This window comes from Tachypleus tridentatus, chromosome 6, assembly GCF_004210375.1.
Source record: "Tachypleus tridentatus isolate NWPU-2018 chromosome 6, ASM421037v1, whole genome shotgun sequence".
In the NCBI taxonomy this organism is placed as follows: Eukaryota; Metazoa; Arthropoda; class Merostomata; order Xiphosura; family Limulidae; genus Tachypleus; species Tachypleus tridentatus.
This window is the reverse complement of record NC_134830.1, coordinates 67,172,410-67,197,234: the sequence shown is the minus strand read 5'-3', so window position 1 is coordinate 67,197,234 and position 24,825 is coordinate 67,172,410. Positions and strand designations below refer to the sequence as shown.

The window sequence follows — 24,825 nt, the reverse complement described above, 5'->3', positions numbered from 1 at the left end:
ATTCAGGGTTCTATTCCCTGCGATTGAGATAGTAAATAGCCCAACATTTACTTGTGTGATTTAAATTTGATGCTGTTAATGGAATGTCATTTTATGTTATGGTGGCAGGCAGTGTTTTGGGAACTCCTTGTTAGAGAGTGCCTGTGTGCGTGACACTTTAGTAACGTATATAATTATAACACACTTTTTAATGTTACACAATAACATAACTCACAACAGAACTTCTATGTGGTGTAGTCACATGATACCAAATTATTTAAAGGAAAGTTCAGTGGTCAGGAAAAATATTTTTCCATGAGCAAGCACTTTGACCTAATTTCCCACATAAACGCAAACCTCAGAATTTTGGGTAACCATGCATTTAAAACAAAACAAAGATTGTGCTTCCTGCTTCAATCCGACCACGAGATGTTTTCAGTGTCTGGATGGTTAATCATAACATAATAACACTATTTGTATTCGGTATATACGAAAATATCCTTTTAACAACGTGCTAACTCGTTAAACCTCAAACATAACATTTTTATGTGCTTTTACTAATTCCGTGTGACATTCTTCTGATCATGTCTTTGATGAATAATGTCCGTAATATCCTTATGATCCCGTGTATGTACGGATTTATAACGTTAAAATCAGAGGTTCGATTCCTCTCGGTGTACTCAGCAAATAGCTCAATGTGGCTTTGCTATAAGACAAACAGACACATACACATTATGTATAACTAACTACAGTTTAATGTTATTATCACGACATAACGTACTGACAACAATGACATTCCATTAACTTTTTCAAGATAATGTTTAAATGCTTTTACTAAAATGTTTGTTTGTTTTAAATTTCGAACAAAGCTACACGAGGGTTATCTGGGCTAACCGCCTGTAATTTAGTAGTGTAAGACTAGAGTGACTGCGAGCATGTTTAGTGTGAGGGGGATTCGAACATGCGACCCTCAGATTACGAGTCGAGCGCAATGCCAGGCCCTTACCAACATGTACAAACACAACTTTGGCCAGCAATCCCACATCCTTCAAATACATTACTCGTCGTGTAACATGGAAGAATTAGTGAGGTCCAGGACAACTTGCTAAAATGAACCTAAATTAAAACTAAATGTTCATTATTCGCTCTCTTTTTAAAGTGTTCAAATAAAGTTATATTTTCTTTTACTTTTCTAAATAACACCTATACCTACCCTACCCCATAATATGATACTGAAAACTGTAAGAATTTTACTTTCATTTCTTGTTCTAGTTATCACATACAAATGGAAAAAATGGCATATCCGGTTGTACATTTTCCTTCTAATGCCGTACATTTTTGTCTTTTTTACTTATGTAAGATAATATAGATAATTTCGTAATATTTTAACCTTGACAGTTAAGGCAGACAGGTGTTTGTTCAGGTTCAACTTAGTTTGTATATTGAACTTTCATTTTTCTATCAGCGCTACAGTGATTAAGAAAAAACTTATATGTGCACACCTATATATTCTACGCATACCTATATAATATGTTTCAGAATGACTCAACAACTGGTATACAAAAACATTATAAGCTTCTTCATAACCTGAATACTGTACTAGGTTATTGACCGTTGATTCTTGTGCAATGTGTAAGTGTAATGACACCTATAGAAGGGAAAACCTGATCAAAGAACTAGTAAAGAATAACTACACCATCACAAGAAATTATTCTCGGAAAACCCGACCGGTAATACACAGCTATTTTGTTTGTTTGTTTTTTATTTTCATAATTTATCAGTAAGCTATTATTTCATGTAAGTTAAAGTGTAATTACTGCTAAGACTTCGTGTCACGTGTAATGACGTTTTCAAAACTTGTTTCAACTTTGAACATATCATTAACGTAGCAATTTATAGATACGTAGAGAGAACACCTGAAACAGCACCTGATTCTATAATTGAACTATCCTTCATATATACGGTAAATAAACATATCACAAACATTCAATAACTGTTGCTCCTTTCGTAATATTCAAGTTTTTAAACTATTTTTGTCCGCGGATGATGACGGTCTTATAAATCAACGGAGTTAACTCTATGGTTGTACAAACATTGGCCTAGATATATTTGCCTTTTATTTCCCTGCTTCGAAAAATGGGATAAAGAGAGGGCGGAAATACGGTTTGACATGAGCATGGCATAAAAAAAAGATATATAGTAAAATTCCAAGTTGCTTCCATAATTAATAGTTTTTACTGTTTATCGTTATTATATGAAAATCTTTAAATCGCTTCTTCAGTTTGTTAATTTGTTTTTAATACAAAGTTGTATCAGGGTATCTGTTGCGTCCATCGGGTTTTAGCGCTGAAAGTCTGTAACTTTACCGGTGTCTCACCTGAGAACACACGTCTTAGATGCGAAGAATTAGAGTTCAAAGTAATTTAAATTAAACAATGCGAAAAAAATAGTAATGTTGTTGTAGTTACGTTTTGCTATTTAGGAATGTTATTACACAACCTTCTCATAATAACATGAATAGACACCAGGATTAAGTTCACTGATCTGATTATGTAAATTACTTCTTCATTAAACAAATGATTAAAAAATAACTAAACAGTATACTTCAGTTACAGCTCTAATTCAAACTAACTGTACAGACATTTAGTACGTAACATTAAAACAATTTTGGAACCTCACTATGTCGTTACAGTACATGTCGCTACGTGCGTTTATGCTCTATCTGACGACTGTGCTTCTTGACAATAGACCTGCACCCCAATTTCCATTGTAAAAGACTGTGTTGTATAGCTGTCATCTTCTAGACGCACCATTCCTCCCTGTATACTTTTCTTAATCAGTTTAGTTCAGAACAACCGTTTCCAATCGCATAGAAATTCATGAGCACTGCATTTGCGAATTTGACAGGTATCTTTCGTATGGAATACCATGAATACTCATTTAATTGTCTTATTACATAAAGTAGTAAACGGTTTAATGAGAGATATGAATAGGAGCCTTATCTAGTACAACTCAGTTCCTGTTGGCCTCATTTCTAGACGGAAATATTCTTAATTATGTTTTTCTTAAGGTTGCCTGTTTGTTTCCTTTTTGAATTTTGCGCAAAGCTACACGAGGGCTATCAGCGCTAGCCGTCCCTAAGTTACCAGTGTAAGACTAGAGGGAAGACAGCTAGTCATCACCACCCACCACCGACTCTAGGGCTACTCTTTTACCAACAAATAGTGAGATTGACAGTCACATTATAACACCCCCACGGCTGAAAGGGCAAGAATGTTTGGTGAGACGGGGATTCGAAACCGCGACCCTCAGATTACGAGTCGAACGCCTTAACCCACCTGGCCATGCCGGACACTGTTGCTTGAGAGAGATAACATGGATTTTATCAGTACTCTTTGTATTTTATATTCTCAGCTGTTACAACTTTACTTACTACGGCTAGGGCACAACTTGTTGCAAGTTTATTTTTGGATGGTCATTTAGACCCAAAATGATGCATAGCCACTTGTTTTCTAATGTCATTACGTAAAAGGGAAATTCTGAATTCCCGTTCTGAACATCTTTTTCTGATCTAAGTGTACAAATATCTTGCTCTCAAAAGGACTATTACACACTCTTCTCAAACACGATCAGTTTTTGGTGGCCACACATTGTTGAAACATAGTTCTGATACATTCGTTGAACTTCGACTTTATGTCGACTGTGGTTGCCAGTGACCTGCTAATTATCATATATTCAAATTGTTTTGATACAAAGTACGCATCTATATGTATTATATATATAATTCATACAGTCTAATGGTAATAAATGAAACTTAATTATCACTCTAGAAATTTGTAGCTAAGTTACAGCCTCACACCGCCACCTCACAGGTCCATACTTTAAGCTAAGAACGTATAAAAATGTTCTCTTTTTCTTTCCTTATTATCACCACAAACAATGTGAATTTTTTTCTTTGTATCAAAACTGCTTATATCACGAAATAAAATTTTCAAAACTCACTAAACCCATAATTATCTTATTAGGTCATAGGTTTAAAAAAGATTGCGCTAGCGTTATGAAATATTTTTCACAATAATATACGATTGAAAATCATGTGCCGCAAAGGTAGTGATGCTTACGAACAGGGCCCGGCATGGCCAAGCGCGTAAGGCGTGCGACTCGTAATCCGAGGGTCGCGGGTTCACGCCCGTGTCGCGCTAAACATGCTCGCCCTCCCAGCCGCGGGGGTGTATAATGTTACGGTCAATCTCACTATTCCTTGGTAAAAGAGTAGCCCAAGAGTCGGCGGTGGGTGGTGATAACTAGCTGCCTTCCCTCTAGTCTTACACTGCTAAATTAGGGACGGTTAGCACAGATAGCCCTCGAGTAGCTTTGTGCGAAATTTCAAACAAACAAAGCTTACGAACACTGACGTTGTATTTCTTTAAAGTTACTTTGTGTTCATATTACTACCAAGGCCGACGCTAGCAGGTGAAGGATATACCCGTTAAAACGTTGCAAAAGTTCCAAATAAAAACATTTTTAATTCTTAATATAACTATAAGCCTATAAATCCGAAATTTTGCCACATATGTTCACCTAAACACCCATATAATAATTAATTTTTTCTACACTTTAAACATCATGCAAAAACTTGTTATGTGGTTCAATGGTAAGCAGGTGGAGATATTTCTGTGACCAAAGATATAAACTAAAAGATATTCTCGAAGCAGGTCGTATATGACAATAGAAAAATTATGAGGCTAGAGCTCAAGATTAAGTGTTATTTCAATATTTTTCTTCGCTATTTATGTTGTTGACATAAGCGATAGTTGTACTAGTAAATGAGGAAAGATCAAAGAAACGGGTAGTGTTGTATAATGATTTTCTTGCTCACGGTGACTGAAGGTTGTCAAAAAAAAAATTAAAACAAGAAGTAACAAATATTTTTCCTCATCAGTTACAAAGCTGTAACAAATTAGTGATCAGAGATTGTTTGGGAAACAGATAATGTTTTATATTTTTGTCATTATTACAGCTGAACAATAAGTCAAAAGTTGTTTAGTCAAACAGGAAATGATATATAATTTTATCTTATCATTTATCATGCGATTGGCCAATCGCCGAAGTCCTCTTATGAACCAACCAACGTTAGATAACATTTTAAAAATCAGTTATTAGCTTCGAAGTGTTTGTTTGTTTTGGGTTTTTTTTATTTTCGCGCAAAGCTACATGAGGGTTATCTGTGATAGTCGCCACCTATTTAGCAGTGTAAGGCTAAAGGGAAGGCAACTCTTGGGATACTCTTTTACCAGTGAATAGTAGGATTGAACGTCACATATAACGTCCCACGGCTGAAAGATCGAGCTTTACAAGTGTTTTTTTATAATTAGACACTAATTTGTTTGTTCTTCTCTATTTGTTATTAGTTTCATACTTGATACAAGAACTGACGTATTGTCAATTGTAATAACTACAACATGTATTTTTTAACAGTCATCAGTGATATATACATTAAACTGCAAAGGGTTCAAATACTGTTTAGATAATCAGTACTATTGATCTTTATCAGCTCCCCCAGTGGCACAGCGGACTTACAACGGTATAAACTGAGTTTCGATACCCGTAGTGGGAAGTGTACATATATCACATTTTGTAGATTTGTGTTTAATTACAAACAAATGTTGTTGTTTTTACCATTAGCTCTTAGTTATACTCGTGATAGCAGAATTAATCAACGGATAGTTGATAGTTGATTATAGGTTTTATAGGCTGTTTCCGAAAACAGGCTTTAACATACAATATATTTTTCAGCAATATGATTTGTAATACAACTCAGATGAGATAAGTTTTGTAATTCTACGAAATATCTCCCAATAGATGGTTTTAACTACGGTTTGTTTGTCCTGACTAAAGACTTAATCAAAAAATCTCATATCATTTACCAAAATCTAAATTTGTAAATGCTGCTACAGAAAAAGCACTTTTGTCACATGACTTCTGCGTAGTTACGAACTTCTTTGTCCGTTTTTTTCGTGTTTTTCAGAACTAGTACAACAACATTGATTTTACTATACCCACAAGTCGAAACCAGAAACCACAGTTGAGAATTACTCAATAACATTTCGCCTCACAAGTAGGTTTTATAACCTACCCAAAAGTAGCCTCGTTTAAAATATTAGTTCGTTTTAAAACAGTTCCTTTATGACAGCTGTTTATGAAGACATATTTATTTTGTTTTATCGCTCGTAAGGTTAAATAATCTATTTAAACACTCTACCCATTTTTATAATCAAGCCACTTAGCATCTACTAAAAACGTACAGAACGATATAAAGATAATTAAAATGGTAATGTGAGTTTTAAAACAAATAATGATCGCTAAACAGCAGACAGACTTCATAAATGTAAGCTGAGAAATTTTAGAAGTTTATGTGTCATATAATTCAATATTATGTTTTGTGAAAGAACGTTATTCTAGCGTTTTATAGGCTTCAGTAGAAACCAAAACTGATATTTCTGCCCATATCAGATCTACAAACCGACCTGCAATTCACAGTTCACAAACATTTGGCTAACTGAACTCACTGACCCGCATTATAGAGGGGAAGGGGGGAACAGAATTGAGGAATGAAAAATAAAGGGGATATAGCAAACATATACAATCTCTGTCACAGAAAAGAAGCAAAGCTGACGTATAGTAAACACTCTCTAGTAGTGAATGAATATAATACTATGACGCAACATCGTAGTCAGAAGCATTGTGACAGGCCAAGAGCCTTTTTGCCCACAGGGTTATTTCATTATTTTTCATGTATCTTCTGAGAAACCTGGAGCAGGCGATAACTCCGCACCTGAACCTTGTTGTGGAACCACAGGAGGTCTTGAAAATCTTCTTTGTTTGTGTTATGACCATCAAACGTTGGCAGCTCTGTCAGATAAGATTGCTTATAGTATACCGTTTATATACAAAACTTCTAGTGATCGCGTGCTCTCAATACGCTAAAAAACTTTGTAAGTACCTTTTAGGTCCTTAAACCATGTAATATGTCGTATAGCATAGGAAACTGCAAAATTACTCAAAACATATGCTTTTAGTTTGTCGACACCGTTTTCACTTCATATTTTGTTTATTGGCTCCATTGTTATGTGCTACGTCTTTTATAAAGAGGTTAGTATGGAGCCAGAAATAGTTTCCAATAAAGCCAGGAAAAGAAGTAGACTTTGTCCATCGTTGACATTTGAGACACAATACCAAAACTGTTGAGACACAATACCAAAACTGTTGAGATACAATACCAAAACTGTTGAGATACAATACCAAAACTGTTGAGACACAATACCAAAACTGTTGAGATACAATACCAAAACTGTTGAGACACAATACCAAAACTGTTGAGACACAATACCAAAACTGTTGAGACACAATACCAAAACTGCTCTCGCTGATAATTTCCCTTTCTCCAATCTCCCATAGACATATAATAAAACTGTCTAGCTTTTAACAAAAGTATTGCTATTTTCTTTATGACCTCTCCGGTGGCTCAAAGGTAAGTTTGGGAGTTAAAACATCGGGTTTGGATACAAAGAGTGGATACACCGTACATAGCCTGTTGCTTTTAACAAACAAAGTACGACTCTTCATTGTCCGGGTCCTTCTCGAGAAGAATAAGTGTTTAACGTTAGATCTATCAAAAATATGGCGACAGAGAGTTACTGTTTATTTACAACAAGTGAAAACTAGGTGTAAAAGTCCTGCTTCACGTACAAAATATATTTTGGATTGTAGCATTTTTATCTTAATGTGCAAAGTTTGTTAAATGAAAATAAGCAAGGATCACATCAAACGTCCTACACTTAAATGACTCGCTGAGACTACTTACGTGTGATATTAGATACGTAGAGTTCTGAACGAATATTATGGCCGTGAGGGGGCGTCTCAGTGACTGCAAGGTTAAACCTAAGTGTATTAAACCTATTCCACAATACGTGACACCTGCCAAACACTTTGAACCGATTGAGCTGACTAAAAATTACAAACGGCTTTTCTTATCTAGTAAGAGACAGTAGATGTAGCGACACTTTTAGAAACCTGAGTGTTGAAGACAAATATTAAAATTCATTGATATTATTTCCAAGTATCTTCTCAACATTATCAGAACTCGAAGTGTCTATACACAAACAGACAAATTCACGCATAGAATCTTAACATTTAAGCATTGCTGTTTATGATAGGGCTCTGACGAATATGTCCTCCAAATACCTTTCCCACTCCAATGCATAGTATTATTTACACCCACCTCCCTCACGCATATAGTGACGTCATTCGTACAAAGCTTCCTACACACATTCGCAAACAGGTTACTCTATGAATCGTATAAACATTGTTGATGTTGCAGTTGTCACATGCAAGAATATAATAATTAATGTGTACGACTGCGTGGAAAGTCAGATGTATTTCATAATAAAGTTTGGAAACGATTTGGATGAGCAAGGAAATTAACTTTATTAGAAGTAAGAAGAGTACAACGTTTCGATAAGCTTCTATCAAGCCATCTCCAAACTTTATTTTCTAAAAATGAGTTGCTCATGGTCAAATTTCAGTTGTGTTTCCTGTTTCCCCAACAATTCATTGTTGTAATTACTTATACATTTTTAATGATATTCGTATTATGGCAAATCTACCAACGCTATTTGCCGCTATTCCTAATTTTAGACTACTGTACAGAGCGACATCAAGCTACCAACATCCACGCAGAAACATTGACTGTTATTTTTATAACGGAGCTACTGCTTGAAGTGGTTGAATATTATGTACTGTTGAATGAATTCAAACCCAAGTGGCCGAGCTTTCATTCAGAAATATTACGTGTAAGAACAGAAGAATTATATAATTTTATGAACTAAAACTGATAAAAGTACCCTTGTACAAAGAGCGTTATGCTTTAGCTACCTTTAATCAAAATTCATACGTTTTTTATTGTACTGGCCGATTTAAGAAAGCGATATTTCATGCTGGTTAAAATAAAAACGATCATTAATGCCACGAAAAAGTCTGTAATAGCAAACTATAAACTTTCAGTTTCATATATGTGAGTCAGAGTTAAACTGAATTGAATAAGCAGTCTCAAACGAACGTTACATTTAGTTAGTGCACAAACAATAACTGAAATAAAACACGTTTTAATGTTTCACACATAAAATAAAAGTGTAAAACTAGTTTATGTTCTCCTATTGTCAGTATACACTAGTACCCACCGGGTTTATCCAGTTCTTTCTGCTAGTGAACTTGTAATCTTACTGTTTATCTTGATCTTTTCTTCCTGTTGTCAGTAAACTAGTATGCTTAAGGTTTGTCGTTATGTCTTCTTACTAGGTATAGCACAGTTAGGTATTTAGGACGCTTTCAATCGTGAGGGCGTCTTATGTTACGGTAAATTCCGATGGTAAAAGAGTAACCCAAGAGGTGGTAGTGGTGGATGACGACAAGCTGCTTTCCCTCTAGTCTAGTGCGAAATTCAAACTAAACTTTTCTAATCATCACTCTCAGCTTTCAGTTCAATAATTACAAATTCCAATACGACAAGACCATAAGTACGGGGAGGAGGAAGAGGTCATAGAGAACCTGATCCTCCAGAGTATGCACATTTCTTACCCAAACACTAAGAGAGAGAGAGTTCGAACTCTCAGCAACAAGAAAACTTAAACAAACAACTGACCACTTAGTCAGACCAACTGAAAATATAATAGATAGCTTTAACAAAAAACAATGTACTTTCGCTTGCTTTCTTGACGTTGAGAAAGCATTTGACAGTATGGTACGATGGTCTACGGTTCTATATGAATGAAATGGGACTACTGTGTGGAATTATTCGCTGGTTATCTAACTTTTTGGAAAACAGAAAATGTAGAGGAAACCTTTTCTGAGTACTTTACTCCAGAAGCTGGCGTCCCTCAGGGAGGAGTGGTTAGCCCTATACCTTCATCATGTATGTAAATAATTTGCCATTGAAGGATCCTAATCATGGATTCTCCTCACAATTCGCTAATGATGTAGCAGTCTGGAAAAGTGTCGCAACACCAACAATAGCAGCCATAAATATACAATAACAACTTGATAGAACTAGCGAATACTGTCAAAAATACAAAGTAAAATTAAATACAGCAAAAACACAACTTTTCGTCTTTACAAAGCTAACAAAATACAAAAACTACAGCCTGAAATGTATATGAATGGAACACTACTTCAGACTGCCACATTAGTAAAATTTCTAAATCTAACCTATGACTCAAAATTAACATAGATTAACTATGTAAATGAAATTAAAAGTAAAGTCTGGCGAAGAACCAACTAAGCAAAGTGTCTAACTGGCAAGTACAGTGGAGCATCAACAGACAATATACTGAAAATTTACAAAACATACATTAGACCAGTAACTGACTATACAGCTCCAGCTTGGGTAACTGTAAGTGACAAAACATTAAAAACAAAACTACAAACAATACAAAACACACTCCTAACAACAGCATATAGAGTCCCCAGAGCAACATCATCTAAATTCATACACAGATATTCAAACATACCAACCATACGAAATAGACTCGAGCGTCTTAACCACCTGGCCAAGCCGGACCTGCTCTTAGCTATCCTTTGTGTATTACAGCTATAGTTAATAAGGAAACAGATACATTTTAGGTAAGAGGGGTGATCGATTAGATTTTGCCACAAATTGTTCTTGAGAACATTCAAGAATCAGTTACAATCATTACGGTTTTTTGGTTTGTTGAGAATTTTGCTCAAAGCTACAAGAGGGTTATCTACGTTAGCCTCCCTGATTTAGCAGTTTAAGACTAGATGAAAAGCATATAGTAATCACTACCCACTGTCAACTCTTGGGCTACGCTTTTACCAATGAATAATGGGACTAACTGTCACATTATAACGCCCCACGGCTGAAAGGGCGAGCATGTTTTGTGTAACGGGGTTTCGAACCTGCGACCCTCGGATTGCGTGTCGAGCTCCATAGCTACCTAGCTATGCTGTGCCTCATAGTTTTTATTGCCTAAAGAATTAGTTTGTATGTTTGTTTTTTAATTTCGCGCAAAGCTACACGAGGGCTATCTGCGCTAGCCGTCCCTAATTTAGCAGTGTAAGACTAGAGGGAAGGCAGCTAATCATCACTACCCACCGCCAACTCTTGGACTACTCTTTTACCAACGAATAGGTGGATTGGCCGTAACTTTATATCACTCCCACGGCTCAAAGGGCTTGCATGTTTGGTGAGACGGGGTTTAGAACCGCGACTCTCAGATTGCGAGTCGAGCGCGCTGACCACCTGGCCGTGTTTAAAAATTAGTGGAAATTAAGTTTCCTGTGATATGTCATGCATTAATAAAAATTATAACACGATAACTTAATCTGAAATAGAACAAACAGAGGAAAGTAAATGACATTATAGTTTAAGTAGGAATTTAAGATATGTTTATAAACATTAAAGTGCAATTTTTTTTTTCTTTCACGGTTTTAAGTTTTAGCTTGGAAACTGTCGTCAAAAGAACTACAATAATGAAACCTGAAAATCTGTGGTTATCTTACTACAATTCAGCAGCTGTTAAAACAATGGCAGATGTCTTATGAAATTGTCATTAAATTGAAGATATATTGGTAAGTCAAAACTTTTAAAGAAAGCAATGAATATATAAAAATGAATCTCAAACCATATAACGTGACAAAGTGTACGAACGTGTTCAAACTAATTATTAATAAAAGAGATTACTGTGAAAGAAACAATGACGTTTAGTTGGCTCTGATAGACGAAAATTACAGGATAGTTAGTTAATTAGACACTTTATTGGGTAGGTCTGGTTTCACAGACTCAAAGAGCAAAAACATTTTACAAAGTATATATGGAAATCGCCATATATCATTATGCCCAGCATTATGTTTTGTTTTGTTTTATTTTCAGAAGGTTAGTTGTATATTAATTACAAATACGCAGAAATATTATGACAGTCTTTAGTATAAACGACGATTTATAAGACTGTCAATGTCCGAGTGAATCATGCAATACGTTCGCTGCATAAAATCATTGTCATTGTTTATCAATTCGATAACCGTTATTGGCAAAGCACAGATAAACCCATTGTGTAGCTTTGTGCTTAACTGCAACCAACTAACCATTTATCAGTTTACTATTCTATCAGCATATTGTGCATCCGTCCTCGTGTAACATAATCTTTACATAATATATATATACATAGAAAACTATATACATGCAAATTAACTGCATTTTTAAGTAATATTCTAAACTGTACAATTAAACAAAGAACAATTTATAAATTAAAATATACGAAATATCACACTAATAAGGCTGTCAATAAATTAAAATCACTTGATGATAAGTTTTAGAGCAGAGACTGAGTAAAGTCCTTGTTGTATACCAGAGGACAACGGATGATACTGTTGTCATCAAGTCGAGATGATTTTTTTTAGGATAAGAGCTCACAACTTGTAATTGCACCATGAACACCAAAATAAAATTTATAACTTCTCATATTTAGTGGAAGTGTAGAGACAGTAAAGAGAATTGTAGACTACTAAAAACTTGGAGAAAGCAATGAACCTGTTAAAAGGTCATTAATTAAATGCATATTGCGATGTAGCTCAGAAAAAATAAATAAACTATTGTTCAATTACAGCTACGTGTGTAAATTCAAACATAACATAAAACGAACAAAGAGGTGTTCATCACAGCATTTGCATTGATTAATTATCTGAAAATCAAAGTCCTAACACTATGTGGTCCTCCAAAAGAGGAAAATGAGCTTTACGAACTATTGAGAATAGGACCAAAGGACTTCCATATATTTCTAAAGTAGTCAGACGACGGGAATTGTCGCTTTCATAATATGGTAAATGATTTACAATACTGATAGAATCGTCGTTTTATGATATATATTTTAGAGGATAACAATCCAATAATCTTTAAACGACAGTAGTTACAATAAGGAAAAAAAAAACTGGTAACGTACACCTGATAAAGAGTCTGTTGAAATGTGTTTTATGTTTCAACAATAGAACAAATGTTGAAATAACTTGAAATCTATGTTTTCTTTTGTACTGTAGTAGTAAAGAGGGAGGCTGGGAATTTGACCTCGAGCCAGTTATATCGTGTCAGAAAAATGAATTGAAACAGTTTGATTGTTACAAGTCTTCGAGTCCTAAACACTAGCGTACGTAAGAGTATCACTCATGAAAAATAGATTGGTTAATTAGAAAAAAATCTAAATAGACGGAATTCAACATCGTTCGTAGCATAGAGTCACTTAATTGTGCAAATAAGAAACATAAAGACGTTCCGCAAATTATTACCGTTTCATACTGTTAATACACTGAGCAACACACTTTGATATCCATATAAAGTTATCAGGTTTGATGAATATAATACACATGTTTGTTTGTTTGTTGAATTTCGCGCAAAGCTATACCAGGACTATTTCAATACACATGTTTGTTTGTTTGTTGAATTTCGCGCAAAGCTATACCAGGACTATTTCAGTGTTGTTCTGGAAGTTTTTAACCATCACGATGATTGTTTGGTTTGTTTTGTTTTAAATTTCACGTAAAACTACTTGTGGGCCATCTGCGCTAGCCGTCCCTAATTTATCAACTAGTCATCACTTCCCACAGCCAACTCTTGGGCTACTCTTTTACCAACTAATAGTGGGATTGACCATCACAATATAACGCTCCCACGGCTGAAGGGGCTAGTATGTTTAGTGTAACGGGAATTCGAACCCGAAACCCTCAGATTACAAGTCGAGTGACTTAACCACTTGGCTATGCCGGGCCCCATCACTATGAAACTGTAGAATAATGCGATGGAAGTAATCGGCAGCAGTTATGTGTGAGTAGGAATTTTGTGATATGTCAACCCACTATATCTGCTACAGTCGATGTCGACTTTCATCAATATCAGGTATGATCAAGCCAGTTGAGATGCTACAAATATGGCAGTTTAAATGTTATTTTTTGGCTTGATTTGTTTGAATTAAGCACAAAGCTACATAATGGGCTATCTGTACTCTGCCCACCATGGGTATCGAAAACCAGTTTTTAGTGGTTTGAGTCCGCAGACATACCTTTGTGCCAATGGGGGGCTTTCGATGTAAACTAGGATAAGTTGATGGTCTGTAATCTTAACAAATTTTATTTAACTAATTACATATCAGAATCAAGTTTATGATTTTTTCATATGCATATGCTTAAACGATAAAAGGTAAATTTATTTTGTATTTGCGTTGACATATTTTTTTCATTTTACATCACAGATTTGTCAGTTCCAACCAAATATTTATCCTCTGGTTGTTATCAGTGATATATCTATTTACGTGTTTAATTTTGTTTAATGCTATGCTACTTTTACAATGTACAACATTTTGGTCCGTGTTTGACTAGAATTATACAGTGTTTAGCATCGCGTTGCGTAACTAATGAATGTTTTTCTTCATTTGCAGATTGTAATCAATGTCCAGTTGTTAATGGCTGAAGTTTAAATGAAGATGGAGACTCCAGAAGAGAAAGCTCAATGCATGCTTTATACGTGTAAGGATGTGATCTTTTGTGTAGAACTTTGTGTATCATTAATCTCGGTAGCTGGAGTTCACTTGAGTCACGAAGAATAGACTTTTTTTGGCAGCGGAGGAACGTCACCTGGACGTTAAGAACGGTTTCTTCAGGAACACCTAGACGTTTCCTTTGATTCAGACCAATCACACTTTCTGTCTCCGGAAACTTGTGGAACCACCACCAAAGCTAGGTTTGAAGGGGGTCTTTACCATATTCACGATGGTAATTCCGTTGAACAGTTTTTACGAATCTGGACTCTGCAAATCAAATTACATATGTCTAATATCCTAACTAATCTAGGATTGTGGTATATCTACACTAGAACTTGGATCTGTTTTTATGTTGTGGCAAAGTGAAGGCTATTATGTCGATATTTAAAAGGATGGTAAAAAAGTATTTTGACCTTTGAAAGTTTCTTCAAAATATACTTTTGGATTATAGGACACTGAATTAAACTTTAATTTGACTTAACAATAAGATACAAATACATTCCTGCAATGATTTGTTTAGTGAAAACTTATTTTTTCTTTGCTCTTGTTATTGGCTGACTTTAATGTAATGTTTAAGTAACTTGGCTACAAAAATAAATTCGGAATAAAAAAAGTTTTAGTTGTGTTCTGTAAGATGTTACTGCTTGCTTTATGTAAGGACTTGAATCTTTCTTTCGCTATTTGTGTTCCATTTATTTTCTCTTCCATTTCATGGTACTCTAATACGTAGTACTTACCAGTTTTACCAGCGAATATATAACACAAAAAAAATATTCAGATTTATATGAAAACATATAAACACGTTCAGCAAATATGTATCCCATTTAAAAGATATGCTCTTGTCTTTAATAGAGACAGGTCTATTTTCAAAAGCATAAGAATTTTATGTGAGGTTCTTAATGTGGTTTAACAACTATTTACCATGCCTGTATTGTACTATTGTGAATATGTTTCATTTTTTTTACTAGTTATAAATTTTCGATTTTAAAGAACTTTCTGTGTTATAAACAATGTTACACTCTTAAAATTGCGTTTAAATAGTCTTAATGCTGTTTGTCAACAACAGGTCAACTGGCTTGTTGAATGTTGCTTTTGAGCATTAAAGTCAAATTAATGAGGTATGCAAAGTGTACAATGCATTTCATTTTTTAATTCATTTAAGAGTTTCCTAAACGTTTACATTTACTTGTATGTTACAGTGCATATAGATTTATAGATAAAGATTGGTTCTGGAAAGTGTATAACTTGCACTTTCATTGATTACGTTTTGCTTTAGTTCATTCCTCACTAATTTCACCAAAATCTTTCTCATGGAAAAAGTCACTGCAGTTTATTAGTATCATGGGTAGTTTCTGTTGGAGATAACAACAAGATATGTATTCCGTAATTTTTGTGGAATGGCTGATGATGTAATTTAAGGATTCACTCTGACAGAAAAATGGCGTTGTTGAATATTTATATAGTTATTGTAGTATTCTAATTTAATTAAGCTTTTCTGCAAATTTCTCGATTGCCACAGATCATGGCGCTGTCCGTAAGTATAGAAATCTCTCATGTATCCCTCAATCTTAAGATTATCAGAAAAATGACAAAAATCAATTTGATAAGATCAGTTGAGGATTCCAACCTCTTAAAATACACAATAATTTATTTTACAAAGTTAAGGCAATTAAAAACTATTAAAAATTTACAGGTGTTCCGGCAGAAACATACTTCACCATCTTTAGAAGACGAATTGCTTTTAACTTTATACAATAAATGATTGGGCATTTAAAAACACTGGATTCGTAAACTAATTTTGTTAGATCCTTGCACAAAAACTGTCAATCGAATATATATAAAAATCAATCTATCGAAGTAAGTAAAAGTAATAAATATCAAACCTAACAAAAAAGTAATAACCAATAAAGAAAATTCAGTAGTAGATATAAAGTTCTCTCTCTCTATGCACGTACATCATTCATGTGATAAGGGAAAACTCTCATGTCACAAGAGGTATCGAGCCCTTGGGATATCACCAGGACAAACGACTGTTTCTATTTATAGAATAATCATGCTACAGTGATCTCCTCCCATGGAGAATACAAGTGACATCCTTGGCGATTCTTCAAATCTCGTGAATAATCAAGGCAATTGGAAGTAGTTCACTTGAACAATATTATATATGAAGCATAAAACCTGAAATACAACGAAAACTAAGTGGTGAGGAGTCCATAGTATGAACAGCAGTAAGGTGAAAGGTTGGTGTTGTGATGGAATTTTTTTGAGCAGGTTTTCTGTTTTTCTACTTGGGTAAACTTTTCGATGCTTTTCTTAATAATTGTGTAGTGTATCTTTAAAATGTTATATAACAGGACATCACAATTTTCCGTAATAACTTAAAAGCAAGAAGAATAATTCAACAGTGAGAAGAAGATGCTGTGTAGGTCCACGACCACGACCTCGATACAAAAATAAACTCCGAATAAAAACTTTAGCCTAAATCCTCCAGAGCTGTTGAAATGGTTCTATCCTTGAAGTTAGATTTCAGAGGAAAGCGTGGATGTCTTGTCAATGGAGTGACCTGTCAGCTTGTTGACCTGAGACAAAGTAGTGCGGTCTTTAAAGAACTTGCAAATCAGTTAAGAATCCTAATCGTTGTTGTTATCGCCCATGGTTAGATATAATAAAATTGAATGTGCTGCTGATAAAAATGGAATGCTATTTCAACTACACTTGAAAGCTTATAAAATTGTGTGATTTTTGTTTTATTTGCACTAAAGTGAAATTTTGCCTACTGTGGAATGATAAATTAATAAACCCCTGAGATAACGTTTGCGTATTGAAATGCAAGCTTTAAAAAGCCTTTGAACAAAGACCTGTAAACGACTTTCCCGTGTATAGTCAAGGAATCGTCTCTTAATCACTATAGAATACGAATCAGGCTGTGATGAAACTTACTAGAAAAGTTCTTGTTTTACTGGAATGTTGTTCTTTAATTTTGACTCCAGTAAGTGAATTGACACACACATGGTGATGTGATATCATGATGATTCTCCTAATGATGTATGTGCCAAACTAAAGTATTGAATACATTTTATTGTGTTTAGCCTGGGTCACTCTGAATACGTTTGTTGGTTTATGCTATAAAGATGGCATGAATATTAATCTTGGCTGAAGAAATCTTAGCTGAAAAGCCATAGTGTGTTTGAATTATTTATTTTCTGATACCAAAAGAAAGTTCAGTTTAATAATCTAGACGTGCTAGTCCAGTATTGAGTAATGCATCTACTGAGAAGTAGTTGGCAAAAGTGACCCCTGGTGGTGGATGTGTTCTATATGAGTGCATTATAGGTTGTCTGTCTGACGCTATAACCACATATAATGATGTGTGATGTTAATGTACAGTTATGGTGTTGATGTATGAATTAAACTGCGACTACTAACCTATGGAATATTATTATAAACGTGGTACAACCGACAATTCCAGTGATGTGATTGAGAGAAAATTTTTAGTCTCAGTACTGAAACATTCGGTAGGTAATGGATTTTACTAAAAAGATAAGTATAATAGGTGCGATCACGCTGTATTTTATTCAGGGAAAACACAGTTTTATCCAGTGGTAATGGTTGTGAAGAATATATTTGCTTCGTTTGAATTGAGATATTTACGAATGGATGAAACTATCCATGGAAGGTGAAATAAGACAATGATAACCTAAGTGTATTATAAAAAGTTTGTTTTATTTGTTTCGAATTTCGCTCAAAGTTACACCAGGGGTATCTGCGCTAGCCGTCCTAATTTAGCAGTGTAAGACTAGAGGGAAAGTAGCTAGTCATCACAATCCACAGCCAACTTTTGGGTTACTCTTTTACAAACAAATAATGGGATTGACGGTCACATTATAACGCCCTCACGGCTGAAAGGGCAAGCGTGTGATGGGGATTCGAATCCGCGACCCTCGGATTACGAGTCGAGTGCCTTAACAACCTGGCGATGCCGAGCCATTATAAAAAGAAAAGTTGGTGTAGCCAGTGATTTATTTCGTTTTGACATAATGTGTTCATTTATTCAGACTGAAATATTTCACAAGCATACAGTTTTATTGAATATTTATTTAACATTGATTTTGGTGTATGTTGTTGTTCAAACAATAGCTAGTGTGCACTACAAGTGATTGGCCTAAGAGTTGTGTGCGTTAGTGTGCTATGTAGTTCCTGTAGAGGTTTCGAAAAATCTGAAAGCTTTATGATACCTCAAGATACATCATCGCTATTTTTGTTGACAGAATGACGAATGATTTCATTACACTTATACTCTGAAAGAAGTGAAGCTATTGTATATTTTCTATGGTCGTTTGTACTTTCCGAATCTAATTCAGATTTCCATAAAATTTCTTCTGGTTTCCTTCATATCTTAATCAACTCTGTGTTGTTGTTTTTTTAATACGATTTTGTAAGCAGGGCTGGATTAACGAACAATCTAACCAAGCTTGCGAGTTCTCAGAGGGTCAGCAAAAACTTTTATAGTAAGAAACCAATGACTGTAACTGATGTTCATAATTCATAATTTCCATTATGAGATCACTTCATGAATAGACAAGTTCCAAGTTACTATCTGTAAATAAACAGATCAAATATAAGTTGTTGATTTGAGAAACAAATATATCGTATATGAATAAATATTTTGTCATGTTGCTATGCTGTTTTTGCTTATCCAATTTGAAAAGTCCAACATATAAATAATTATAATTTTATAATATATAAAGACCTATATATAGGGCACTTGTTCCATCATCGCTTGGGCTTAATATAGCTTTGTTTAGAAGAATAGTGCACTCATCACATTTATTGTTTTTGCAGTAAATATTTATTTTCAATTTGTTTTACACTGTAATATGGCTCCATCTGCAAACTCTAAGAGTCAGAGTTGCAGACTTAAGTCCACAAATATTTTTTTGTCTTTTCTCATGTCCTCGTGCTATTGTGGTTACTGTTCTAACCTGTAAACTTTACCAGAACAACTGAGAATATCACACGAGCAGTTATTTACTGCTAAGATAGCAGATAAAAGTTTATTAGTAGTTCAAAGCTCACACCAAAGTTATTTCCCCGTTTTAAATTGGGGTTAAATATTTTATTTCAATATTATATTATATTCAGAATGTATCACGTTTTATTTTGCTATGGATTGGGTTCCGTATTTAGTCTTCTTGTAAAACAATGCATCAATTATAATATAACACTATAAGGAAAATATAGCAAGCATTTTTCAGCCTTAGCTACCAAACCTTCAAAGACTTACATTTTCATAAAACACTTAAGTATCTTTCTCATTCCCGTTTCTCTGTAACATCCATAATAATTAGTCACAGTTACTCACGTTGCTTTTCAATATAATTAGGTGTATTTAAAATAACACTGACAATAAGATTATCAAATTTGCTATAAACTGAATACATTGAAGAGCAGAAAATTTAAAGTCCTTCTTCAACATACCTGAACATAACGTGTCTCTCCTTTCTTACACGTACATAAACTATACACATAGTATTCTGTTTGTTTGTTTTTAATTTGGCGCAAAGCTACTCGAGGGCTATCTGCGCTAGCCGTCCCTAATTTAGCAGTGTAAGACTAGAGGAAAGGCAGCTAGTCATCACCACCCACCACCAACTCTTGGGCTACTCTTTTACCAACGAATAGTGGGACTGACCGTAACATTATAACGCCCCCACGGCTGGGAGGGCGAGCATGGTTGGCGCGACGCGGGCGTGATCCCGCGACCATGGGATTACGAATCGCACGCCTTACGCGTTAGGCCATGCCAGGCCCCATAGTATTCTAAAATGTTTAAAGTAAATTAACAACATTTTAGTTTCTCGTTTATTTGCATTTTGTCAAAATGGTATAGCGTTTTTTTCTATACTTTTTGGACAACCAATTTCAAAATTAAGCATGTAAACCTGAATGTTAAATATAATATCACCACTCAATATAAATATAAATCTTAAATATAACGTATGAAATGCATCAAACATTCGAAATCAAAATTTTTCAACGTACTTGCTTGTGCTCTTCATAAAGTTTTAACAATTTTTCGAGCAGTTTGTTTTAAGTTAAACAAAAAAACTGCGCATTGAGCTATCTATACTCTGCCCAACACAGGTATTAAAACCTTCTTTCTAACGTTGTAAGTTTGCGAATATACCGATGTGCCATTAAGGTTTTTCCAAATGAAGAGGCAAGAAGCTACTTAATTGTTTTAAATATATTTATTCAAACTAAGTAAACATAAACTGGTTAGTTCGAAAAACTGTATTTTAATCAATGATAAATATAATGTGTGTTTGTTCTCAGAATCTATAATTTTCTATCTGTAATTTAGGGTGGAACTAGAGTTCTGAAGTTTATTATTATAATGCCCTCAGTATTGAGCATGCTATTACTAATATCTTATCAGTTAATAACGATGTTTACAGTTTCAGTTTTCTTAACGTGATTTTGGACTACCAAGTACTTACTTCTTCCCTCCGATGAAAACATTTTAAGTACTTCATTTAAATAGCCAAGTGTTATTTCGGCCATGGCATTGGAAGAGTTTGTTGTTGTTGCTTGTTTACAATAAGTAAACAAATTAGAAGTTTTGAGAAACTTGCAAAAGGCCAGTAATGTATTATTGCTAAACTTGAACTTCATCTTTGTTTATTTTATAAAACTAAATTTATAGCTGCAAATTTAAAATGATTTATTAATTACTTTATATGTTACATAATAAATAACTTCAACCCTAAAAGCCACTTAGATAATAACTGTGGTCTGTCCTCTTCAATTTACGTTATATACATAATTAGAGAAACCAGTACGATTTCAACTATTGTATCAACACTTCTTTCGTAGCCTACTTTTCTTGAGGAAAATAAATATTACCGGTTTAAGTGAAAGCTGTTTGTGTTTATTTACCTTTCTTGGGGATAATCCGTTGAACTTGAAGTCGGCTGAGATATATCATCGTCACTGTCACTATCAGGATGGGGTAGTTGAGCATTACATCTGACGTGAAAAGCTAAAGCGTTTCCCATGGTTGTTGTTGAGGTCCTATAACATCAGAAAGGAATTCGGAAAATAACCGCCATTACTTTGTACTCTATTAATGAAATATAAAAACCATCAAGATGTTGCTGCGGCCATTGGCACCATAATTTTTCACAGGCATTGCGCAAAACAGGTATCCCACCAGTCCAATTCAACGCCACATAACACAGCTGTACTCAAGAAAGTATGATATCCTCGGGCTGATATCCGCTTTTTAACAGGTATTGTAACAATCAAGCAGCACTGTGTACAAGAATGACACAGCGCAAGACAAGTAAACAGGTTCTTTATCACACACGATTGAAGTAAAAGATTAAGGTGTGCTGTCTGAGTATCGACTGAGTCTATAATTTGAGTCACAGAATCAAATAGTCGGGACTTTTTCTTTTCATGCTAGGGTCAAGAATAAATGCTGTAAAAATTGTCACTCTGATGCGAATTTGGGACTAAATCCTATCTTCACTGAGATTACGTAAGGTTGTGAACCTCGAGATATATCTCGTGATACTATAATGGCTCAATATTTATCTATTCAACTACAGTTCTCGCAGAAGTAGAACTTCTAGCTTCGGAGAGATTTGTACGTGTACACTGTCCTTAGACGACTATAGTGGTTAAGCTTGAATGACTTGAATTTAAATGGAGGAACCAAAGTATAACTTCACAATCTATTAAAGCGCAAAACTAGTTGTCAGGTTAGGATGCCTAATAAACAAACACTTCTAAAAGGTAAATATTAACATACACACACAGCGAAGCTGCTCACCCTCGACCTGCAGTAATGGAACAATATAATAAAACCAGAATTGGAAAGAGAGAGAAAGAAAAAAAATGTACTGAACAAATGCTATTGGTCATGGAACAGAACAGCCTTCGTCAGGATAAAAACTGGTTTCCTGCTGCCTGCACCGTTAAATTTCCACGTAAATTCACCTACTATATACCGAAAGTGACCTTCGTGACAAATAAATATTTAAAACATGCAGGCCTTTATAACTCTAAATTTTTAAAACCTGCAGACCGTTAAACATGACACACGTAAAGTAGGTCAATAAATATATGTATAACAATGTAAAGTGTTTTACACAGTTACTAACGGACTCAGTGAAGACATGACAGAACAATGTAACAAAAGTTTCGTATCAATATATATATATATATATTTCAACCATCTCAACTGTCTACTTAGAATCTAATTTCTGTTAACTTTAGAGCCATACCTTAAAGTCATCAAAGGTCTCATTATTTCTTGTTTTCCATATAAGTTGTGATCTGTGGTTCACAACCCGAGCGTAATGGTTATGCAAAGCTGTAACATGTTATTCTTTACGAATTTCTCTCTGCCAAGTTAAGCAGGGCAACATTGGACGTATTTCCACATTTTGTATGAGGTTCTGAAAAGCTACACAATGGGCTATTTGTGTTCTGCCCACCAAGGGTTTTGAAACCCGGTTTCTAGCGATGTAAGTCCACAGGTATACCACTGTGCTACAGGGGGACGTTCTGAGAAGACGTTTAAATTAATTTACAATATAACAATTTTTTTTTTCACAGAAGTTATATTTTAAGCCGTTTTCAGAGTGAAACAAAAACATAACATTAGTTTGATGTGGAAAGGAATACTATTTTATAATATTATAAATTTTACAGATACAGATGTTCTCGTTTCTACTTTTTGTCTTTAAAAATACTTGAAACCAGTTAAGGATTACAAACATAAAATATTTTCATTATTCTTAGTATAACGAAAAAAGTAATACGAATGTTTTATATACAAACTACGAAAGATGGCTTGAACTGAACTTGTATACAGAGGGCGTTCTAAACTGTGTCCTCATCTACAAAATACTGTCAAGTCGTGTAGGAATGTTGATAGCATGGTGCACAAAATACTGTCAAGTCGTGTAGAAATGTTGATAGCATGGTGCTATATACCTTAGTCTTTGATTTATTTCTTTAAGAGTATGTCATATCTATGTTTCTAGTACTTGGCTCGATGTTATTGAAATTGGTATACACGGTATGTTTCAACTTCAATTAAAAATCCCTAGTCATTTCTATTTAGTTTTTTCTCTCTGTGTTGTTCAAGTTTTTCGATCTTCTAAAATCTAAAGTTACGCTTCAAATAAATTAATGACTTTAACTGGTATTAAATCTGAAAGTTAGTAGGTTTTACAGTAGTAAGAGTTTCAGCACTAAAAGTATCTGTAATATTCTTTTGTTTATTGTTAAACCTAATCTTGCATAGATTATGAAATAACGGGAAATTGATAATGGAGAGTCCAGGATTACATCAGGTACGAAATGTAATAGAAGTGTTATTATTAGTGCATATTAAAATATTACAATGTTACGAACCATTTCAGAAACATTTCAAGCCAAATTATTTGTTTCAAGTTGAAGATGGTTTCATCAAACCGAAGATCCTGCAGATAATCAATGCGAGAAACAAATTTTAGTCTTAAAGAAATAAATATATAACTTTATAAAATTAGAAATCTGTCAGAAAGTGTATTATTCAATTCAGGCAGAAGTTTAATGATACTTACATGTAATTCCAATAATGTAAAACTAGACGTTTATTACTCAAGCAGGTTGGTGATCGTTGTACTTAGGAGGATGAAGTACATTCGTAACAAATTATTAATTACCGCCTCTTTGGCTTCTCAAAACAGTAATTAGTTTTGAACGTAGGAATACACATACTCGTCTACTTTTCTAAATACTAATTACCCTTTTGAATATTATTCCTTTTAGTTTTGTAATAAACTAAATTTACATTAACATTCTTTCTCACTAGTCCTGGTTCCAGGATTTATTGGTCCTTACATTGTGACGTTATTCTCTTTATTGAAAACAGTTTCAAAACAAGTAAAGAAAATATCCTTTTAAAGTGACTTTATTCGACATGTGTAGTAAATTTGACGGAATTCTGTGTGGATTTAGTGTTGATACAACAATTTCTTTATCATGGTGACCTAAACTCTGTTTTAACATGAAACCAAGATGGTTTGCCGTAGTTTTCTTTCCATATAACTACTCTAAATATCGATTACATTACTTTATCAGTATTTCTTGACCAAATAATAGCTTTCTCCTTTAATAAATTACTCTGAACTGGATTTTTAAACATTATGATTATAACAGATATTTTCCTATTTCGTACACGTCAGTA

General features: G+C 34.3%; 1 protein-coding gene across 1 annotated transcript in view; it reads right to left on the bottom strand.

Moving 5' to 3' along the window:
• The window catches only part of LOC143252727 (serine/threonine-protein kinase OSR1-like), a 70,824-nt gene extending 48,356 nt beyond the window's left edge, over positions 1-22,468 (bottom strand). Inside the window, exon 1 of the mRNA XM_076505304.1 lies at positions 21,519-22,468. Coding sequence (XP_076361419.1) covers positions 21,519-21,637 — 119 coding nt within the window. The 5' untranslated portion in view covers positions 21,638-22,468. The remainder of the gene's footprint in view (positions 1-21,518) is intronic.
• Positions 22,469-24,825: the final 2,357 nt, after the last annotated feature.